The sequence below is a fragment of the Cottoperca gobio genome, chromosome 14, assembly GCF_900634415.1.
Source record: "Cottoperca gobio chromosome 14, fCotGob3.1, whole genome shotgun sequence".
NCBI lineage: Eukaryota > Metazoa > Chordata > Actinopteri > Perciformes > Bovichtidae > Cottoperca > Cottoperca gobio.
In genome coordinates this window covers 25167871-25177276 of record NC_041368.1, presented here as the reverse complement: position 1 = coordinate 25177276, position 9406 = coordinate 25167871, and the positions used below count along the sequence as shown (strand labels likewise).

The window sequence follows — 9406 nt, the reverse complement described above, 5'->3', positions numbered from 1 at the left end:
TGATTAATGGACTAATTGTTTCGGCTCCACTCGACATTTTCATGTGTTTTGTTTGTAAAAACCTTAATTAGTAAAGTTACCAGATAAATGTGTAAAAAGTAAAATACTTCCTCTGACATGTCGTGGAGTACAAGTATAAAGTTGAAATATTTAAAAGTGAAAGTACCTTAAAAAGATACTTAAGTAAATGTACTTAGTTACTTTCCACTGATACTTAAAAAACAAACATTCACTTTGGTTGGTTTTCTAAATGATAAAAGTGAAACTGTCGCTCGGACCCGATATTTGTTTATCATTTGATTATTATTATCATCCTTTCATGGTTTGAGGAAGTTGTGTGTCTGCAGGTCACACACACACACACACCCCTTCACACAGACACATTATATAACTACAATAAAGTTATTGTAGAGAGACAAGTCTTTGACGCAGATAACATGGAGACACGACATGGAGACGAGTGATGGAGACACGACATGGAGACGAGACATGGAGACACGACATGGAGACGAGACATGGAGAGGAGACATGGAGACGAGACATGGAGACACGACATGGAGAGGAGACATGGAGAGGAGACATGGAGACACGACATGGAGAGGAGACATGGAGACACGACATGGAGACGAGACATGGAGAGGAGACATGGAGACGAGACATGGAGAGGAGACATGGAGACGAGACATGGAGACACGACATGGAGAGGAGTGATGGAGACACGACATGGAGACGAGACATGGAGACACGACATGGAGAGGAGTGATGGAGACACGACATGGAGAGGAGACATGGAGACACGACATGGAGACGAGACATGGAGACACGACATGGAGAGGAGACATGGAGAGGAGACATGGAGACACGACATGGAGACGAGACATGGAGAGGAGACATGGAGACACGACATGGAGAGGAGACATGGAGACACGACATGGAGACGAGACCTGGAGACGAGACATGGAGACGAGACATGGAGAGGAGACATGGAGAGGAGACATGGAGACACGACATGGAGACGAGACATGGAGACACGACATGGAGACACGACATGGAGACGAGACATGGAGAGGAGACATGGAGACACGACATGGAGAGGAGACATGGAGACACGACATGGAGACGAGACATGGAGAGGAGACATGGAGACACGACATGGAGAGGAGACATGGAGACACGACATGGAGACGAGAAAGAGAGGAGACATGGAGAGGAGACATGGAGACGAGACATGGAGACACGACATGGAGACACGACATGGAGAGGAGACATGGAGACACGACATGGAGACGAGACATGGAGAGGAGACATGGAGACAGGACATGGAGACGAGTGATGGAGAGGAGACATGGAGACACGACATGGAGACGAGACATGGAGACGAGACATGGAGACACGACATGGAGATGAGACATGGAGAGGAAACATGGAGACGAGACATGGAGGCACGACATGGAGACACGACATGGAGACGAGACATGGAGACACGACATGGAGACACGACATGGAGACGAGACATGGAGAGGAGACACGACATGGAGACGAGACATGGAGACACGACATGGAGACACGACATGGAGAGGAGACATGGAGAGGAGACATGACATGGAGAGGAGACATGGAGACACGACATGGAGACGAGACATGGAGACACGACATGGAGACACGACATGGAGACGAGACATGGAGAGGAGACACGACATGGAGAGGAGACATGGAGACGCGACATGGAGACACGACATGGAGACGAGACATGGAGAGGAGACACGACATGGAGAGGAGACATGGAGACGCGACATGGAGACACGACATGGAGACGAGACATGGAGACGAGACATGGAGACACGACATGGAGAGGAGACATGGAGACGAGACATGGAGACGAGACATGGAGACGAGACATGGAGACACGACATGGAGACGAGACATGGAGACACGACATGGAGACGAGACATGGAGAGGAGACATGGAGACACGACATGGAGACACGACATGGAGACGAGACATGGAGACGAGACATGGAGAGGAGACATGGAGACACGACATGGAGACACGACATGGAGACGAGACATGGAGACGAGACATGGAGAGGAGACATGGAGAGGAGACATGGAGACACGACATGGAGACGAGACATGGAGACACGACATGGAGACACGACATGGAGACGAGACATGGAGAGGAGACACGACATGGAGAGGAGACATGGAGACGCGACATGGAGACACGACATGGAGACGAGACATGGAGAGGAGACACGACATGGAGAGGAGACATGGAGACGCGACATGGAGACACGACATGGAGACGAGACATGGAGACGAGACATGGAGACACGACATGGAGAGGAGACATGGAGACGAGACATGGAGACGAGACATGGAGACGAGACATGGAGACACGACATGGAGACGAGACATGGAGACACGACATGGAGACGAGACATGGAGAGGAGACATGGAGACACGACATGGAGACACGACATGGAGACGAGACATGGAGACGAGACATGGAGAGGAGACATGGAGACACGACATGGACATAAGACATGGAGACGAGACATGGAGACGAGACATGGAGAGGAGACATGGAGAGGAGACATGGAGACACGACATGGAGACGAGACATGGAGACACGACATGGAGACACGACATGGAGACGAGACATGGAGAGGAGACACGACATGGAGAGGAGACATGGAGACGCGACATGGAGACACGACATGGAGACGAGACATGGAGAGGAGACATGACATGGAGAGGAGACATGGAGACGCGACATGGAGACACGACATGGAGACGAGACATGGAGACACGACATGGAGAGGAGACATGGAGACGAGACATGGAGACGAGACATGGAGACGAGACATGGAGACGAGACATGGAGACGAGACATGGAGACACGACATGGAGACGAGACATGGAGAGGAGACATGGAGACACGACATGGAGACGAGACATGGAGACACGACATGGAGACACGACATGGAGACGAGACATGGAGACGAGACATGGAGACACGACATGGAGACGAGACATCGGTGTCGTATCCTGTACAGTCTGTAAAGCACACTGAGACAAATGTATAATTTGTGATATTGGGCTATACAAATAAATGTGATTTGATTTGATTTGACATGGAGAAACAACATGGAGACACAAGATGGAGACGAGACATGGAGACACGACATGGTGAGGAGACATGGAGACGAGACATGGAGACGAGACATGGAGACGAGACATGGAGACACGACATGGAGACGAGACATGGAGACACGACATGGAGACGAGACATGGAGAGGAGACATGGAGACACGACATGGAGACACGACATGGAGAGGAGACATGGAGACGAGACATGGAGACGAGACATGGAGAGGAGACATGGAGACACGACATGGAGACACGACATGGAGACGAGACATGGAGAGGAGACATGGAGACACGACATGGAGACGAGACATGGAGAGGAGACATGGAGACACGACATGGAGACGAGACATGGAGAGGAGACATGGAGACACGACATGGAGACGAGACATGGAGACACGACATGGAGACGAGACATCGGTGTCGTATCCTGTACAGTCTGTAAAGCACACTGAGACAAATGTATAATTTGTGATATTGGGCTATACAAATAAATGTGATTTGATTTGATATGACATGGAGAAACAACATGGAGACACAAGATGGAGACACAACATGGAGACGAGACATGGAGAAACAAGATGGAGACTCAAGATGGAGACATGGAGACACACCCAGAACACCACAATACTGCGGAGTATTCGGGCCATTGTAGGTAATAATACATATTCAGAGGAGATCTACAAGATTAAATAAAAGTAACGAGAAAGTAAATCACAAATTGTACGAGAAAAAAACTTGAATATTCTCTGAGATAAAAGTAGTAAATGTAGAAAAAAACAAACCTCACAAATGAACGCGTAAAGAAAACGGGAACATTAGTTGTCTGATATTTTTCTTATAAATTTATGACTTTATACATTTAGAGAATATTCAAGTTTTTTCTCTCGTAAATGTACTTCTTTAACCTCAAAGAATATTCTGAGATTAATTGATTGTTTTCGTAAAATGTACCTCTTTAATCTGAAAAATATCCTAAATTTGTTTTGCGTAAATTTACGACTTCAATCTCGGAAAACAGTTTTTTTCTGAGTACAGCTGGAGACTGACTGAAGAAACTCTTTATTCTCTGATTTATTGGATTCATTTATTCTTATTCATAATATTCATTTTTGTTTTGGTGCAGGTGAACATAATCTTAATTTAAGATTTAATTTGTGCTGGACGACAATATAAAAAATATTTTCCAATCTGAACTGAGCCAAAACAACAGAAACACTTAAAGCCCAAACAGTTCAAAGGTTGTTGTTTTTAGCCGTTTCTTCAGGTTTTATTGTTTATTACGAAATTAGTATTTTTGTTCGGAAAGAGCCATAAGATGTTAACCCACACAGTTTAGATAATTAACTGAAATATTACAACGTGACGGTTATATGGCTGCCTCAGGGCACAAGGGAAGAACGGATGGAGCAAGAAATTCTATTTATTTTGTGTTATGAAAATATATCAAACTATTAGCATTAGCATTAGCACGTACACTGAAAGTTCAACTTCATTATCGGAATGCAAAATAAAAAAAACTCTTCCCGACGTCCAGATCACAGTGAAGTCCCCGGCATGTAAAGCGACAGATGACGGGACACTTGAGTTTCATCTGATTTTAATGATTTCTTAAAAACTCATTACAGAAATGCTTCAAATGAATGTTCGCTCCCCCTGAACTCCGACTGAGCCACGTGAAGCTGGACTGACACCGTACGATTTGAGCGCGTTAATGACACGATTCTTTAGCTGCACGTCTCGTAGATTTGGATCGAATATCTGCTACAGTTGTACTATAACGTTACAGTACAAAAACCAAGATGGCGACGGACAATAACAAGATTCACAAACCGCCGTCACTTCTTAAAACCAGTGTACGGACGGCACAGATGATCGTTAGCATCGTTGTGGAACGTTACAGACTTCTGCTAGCAAACAAACTTCTACCTGCCTCGGAGCTTTCACACAAATCTTTATTGACAATTTTCAATAGCAGAACGGTGCGTGGGAACGTTTCATTCTTTATTTTACACGTACAGTGTGAGCACATAAACGGTGAGCTTTGGTTTTACATCGCAGACGATTACCTCGTACAGTGTTAGTTGACATTAAACAACATTTCGCACAGTGTACGCCCAGCTTCACAAACTGAGCCCAGAACTACCTTTTCTAATTCTTCAAAGATAGAATTCTACCCAAACATAAAAACAAATTCTTTGCATAGAACAGTCTCTGAGGCAGTAACGCCGCTGAAACCCGCTGGTGCTCCGGTCCTACAGCAGGACGCAGGGCTTCTTGCTGACGACGGGCTGCGGGTTGAGGAAGGCCCTCACGGCCTCGGCAAACACGTCCTTTATGCCGTCCTGGTTGAGGGCCGAACACTCCATGTAACGCATGGCGTGGATCTGGCGGGCGAGGGCTGCGCCCTGCTGGTGCGTGACGGGCGTCTGGTTCTGCTCCTTCAGCTTCCTCTGAGTCTCGCTGTCTTCCCGGAGGTCGCTCTTTGTGCCGACCAGGAGGATGGGAACGTCGGGACAATGGTGAGACACCTGACGAGAGTGAAGTTCAGTAAATAGGGTTAGGGCTTCATGTTTAATGCTAAAGTGTAATGTTTTTTACTTTTGTTTTCAAGTTTTATTTTCTTGCACTTTGTGACTTTAACCTCAGAGAATATTCAAGTTTCTTTTCCTCTCATAATATTCTGCCGCCTCCTCCAGCTCTGTATTATTATTTACCTGCATCCCCCTAATAAGCCTTCGTAAAGCCGCCATTAAAACCTTGTTTAAATTAATTTCTGCTTCTTTAATCGTTCTCTGTTGCCGGGTAGATTTTGACCTCTGACCTCTGGATGCCACTTGTGTTTGACGTTCTCGTAGGAGGCCGGGCTGGATATGGAGAAGCAGATGATGAAGACGTGGGTTTGCGGGTAAGAGAGCGTCCTCAGTCGGTCGTACTCCTCCTGGCCCGCCGTGTCCCACAGGTTCAGACTGATGATCCTGCCGTCCACCGTCACCTGAACGCACCACACACACAGGTACACACACACGTCAGAGGTTTATGAATCTGTAACTTAGAAATACGTGTTAGTGCGTTAGATATTATGGTCTTTATGCTTTCTGTCTCAAATGCTTGTATGGAAATTTGAAAAAGAGAATTTGTGTATTCTTCACCCTCAGCATGTTGCAGACATGAATTATAAATTCATGTCTGCAACATGAAATAATAAACCTTCATTAGTTGAAGCTGCTAGATTGTGAGGATTTGCTGCTGTTCTACAGTTTATATGTTTATATGACAGTAAACTGAATATTTTCGGGTTTTGAACTGTTTGTTCTTGAGAAAGCAGTCACAAAACAGTTGTGTGATGTTTTACATAATAATCGTTTATTTGAGGTTTTTCAATCTGGATTTAGAGTTCATCATAGCACAGACACGGCACTGGTGAAAGTTACCAATGACCTTCTATTGGCATCAGACAAAGCACTTGTCTCTGTTCTTGTCTTGTTAGACCTCAGTGCTGCTTTCCACACTGTTGATCAGGACATTCTACTACAGAGACTGGAACATTGTGTTGGCATAAAAGGAACCGCACTAAGCTGGTTCAAGTCCTATTTATCTGAGCGATCTCAATTTGTACTTGTTAACGATAAATCCTCCATGACAGCCAAAGTCAGTCTTGGAGTTCCGCAGGGTTCTGTACTTGGACGGATTCTATTCATCTTATATATGCTTCCTTTGGGCAATATTATAAGGAACCACTCTATAAACTTTCATTGTTATGCGGATGATACCCAATTATATCTATCAATTAAACCAGAAGAAACCAATCAATTGGCTAAACTTCAAGCATGCCTTAAGGACATAAAAACTTGGATGTCTAGCAACTTCTTGATGTTAAACACAGACAAAACTGAAGTTATTATACTTGGCCCTAAACGCCTCTGAAACGCATTTTCTAATGACATAGAAGCTCTGGATGGCATTAACTTGGCCTCCAGCACCACTGTAAGGAATCTTGGCGTCATCTTTGATCAAGATTTGTCGTTTAACTCCCACATAAAACAAATCTCAAGGACTGCCTTCTTTCATCTACGTAACGTTGCAAAAATAACATCCTGTCTCAAAATGATGCAGAAAAACTAGTCCATGCATTTGTTACTTCAAGGCTGGATTACTGCAACTCATTGTTATCAGGTTGTCCCAAAAAGTCGCTTAAGACTCTTCAGTTGATCCAAAATGCAGCGGCACATGTATTGACAAGAACAAAGAAACGGGATCATATTACTCCTGTATTAGCTGCACTGCACTGGCTCCCGGTAAAATACAGAATAGAATTCAAAATCCTTCTCCTGACTTACAAAGCAATTAATGGTCAGACTCCAGCATATCTTAAAGATCTCATAGTACCTTATAAACCAACTAGAGCATTGCGCTCCCAGACTGCAGGGTTACTTGTGGTTCCTAGAGTCTCTAAGAGTACAATGGGAGCCAGAGCCTTCAGCTATCAAGCTCCTCTCCAGTGGAACCAGCTTCCAGTTTGTGTTCGGGAGGCAGACACACTCTCCACATTTAAGAGCAGGCTAAAGACTTTCCTTTTTGATAAAGCTTATAGTTAGGGCTGGCCCAGGCTTGCCTTGGATCAGCCCCTAGTTATGCTGCTATAGGCTTAGACTGCCGGGGGACACCTCCCTGCTCTCTTCCTTCTCTTCCTCTCTCCTCCCCTCCCTCTCTTCTTCTCCCTCTCTATGTGTATGCATTTATGTAAATGTATGTTACTAACTCATCATCCGGGGCATCATCCCCGGAGTTTCTGTGTCTCATGTGGCAGGTTGCCACTGATAAAGTTTACGTCAGGATCAGGAATCGTGACAGCGCCTGCTGCCCTGGTCCTGCTGGACACCGGGAAGCCTTTTTGACATTTTCCTGGATTCATTCAAACTTTCTCTTTTTCAATACAACATAATTTCTGTCAAATGTTGTATTTGTACTATGTTGTTTATCCTGTACACACGACATCTATTACACGTCTGTCCGTCCTGGGAGAGGGATCCCTCCTCAGTTGCTCTCCCTGAGGTTTCTTCCATTTTTCACTCTTTAATTATGGGGTGTCTTTTAGGAAGTTTTTCCTTGTGCGATGCGAGGGTCTAAGGACAGAGGGTCTAAGGACATAGGGTCTAAGGACAGAGGGTGTAAGGACAGAGGGTCTGAGGACAGAGGGTCTAAGGACAGAGGGTGTAAGGACAGAGGGTCTAAAGACAGAGGGTCTAAGGACAGAGGGTCTAAAGACAGAGGGTCTAAGAACAGAGGGTCTAAGGACAGAGGGTCTAAGGATAGAGGGTCTGAGGACAGAGGGTCTAAGGACAGAGGGTCTGAGGACAGAGGGTCTAAGGACAGAGGGTCTGAGGACAGAGGGTCTGAGGACAGAGGGTCTAAGGACAGAGGGTGTCGTATGCTGTACAGTCTGTAAAGCCCACTGAAATAAATGTGTCATTTGTGATATTGGACTATATAAATACATTTGATTTGATTTGATTTGTTCTGTGACATGTTGTGGAGCAGACGTGACGCACCTGGCTGCTGTAGTTGTCGAACACGGTGGGGATGTACTCTTTGGGAAACGCTCCGGTGGTGTATGAGATGAGGAGGCAGGTTTTCCCCACAGCACCGTCACCCACCACCACACACTTTATACTCTGCATGATGACCTCTGACCCTTCAGCAACCTGCTACACACAACAAGCTCCTTTTTTTCTGCTTCTCGGATATAAGAAGCAAAACTAACAAAATAAGAAAATGTAGGAACAAGGCGCAGGTATTAAAATCAGAAGGAAATGAGGTGAAGTCGATGCTCCGATGCAGGAAGGACATCAGGGGACATTAGAAGACATCAGAGGACAGTAGGGGACAGTATAGGACATTAGAGGACATTAGAAGAATCTACGTAACTGAGAATCACAGACGTGAGACAGATGGACGCTGATGTTTTCAAGCCCCTAAATTTGGTGGCCAAAGTACACTTTTAGAGGCCCAACTGAAGTACTTTTGTGGTAAAATAACTACTAAAACCTTGATTGTTGTTGTTGAGTATTCACCTCTGGGTTCCTTCAGTGAGTCTGTTTGGTAAACTCGTCCCACTGCTGCCGTCAGACGCTTCAGTTTGCTTCAGTTAACACAGTTTGTTCAGAAACATGTGACGTCCCATCGTCTGGCTGCAGAGAGAGGGGGGGGGGGGCTGTGTTTATGGAAATTATGGCTGCAGAAGGAAACGGTCTCCA

At 45.5% G+C, this 9406-nt stretch overlaps 1 protein-coding gene across 4 annotated transcripts in view; it reads right to left on the bottom strand.

Moving 5' to 3' along the window:
• Positions 1–4732: 4732 nt before the first annotated feature.
• The window catches only part of rhogb (ras homolog family member Gb), a 23256-nt gene continuing 18582 nt past the window's right edge, over positions 4733–9406 (bottom strand). The window contains exons 2-5 of one of the 4 annotated variants that reach the window (XM_029448101.1): positions 9198–9340; positions 8702–8854; positions 5974–6144; positions 4733–5680 (exon numbers count right to left, since the gene is read on the bottom strand). In XM_029448101.1, the coding sequence (XP_029303961.1) occupies positions 5405–5680; positions 5974–6144; positions 8702–8830 (576 nt within the window). In that variant the 5' untranslated portion in view covers positions 8831–8854; positions 9198–9340 and the 3' untranslated portion in view covers positions 4733–5404. Of the gene's footprint in view, positions 5681–5973; positions 6145–8701; positions 8909–9197; positions 9341–9406 lie in introns of all 4 variants that reach the window. The other 3 variants (XM_029448100.1, XM_029448099.1, XM_029448098.1) reach the window with 3 other exon arrangements.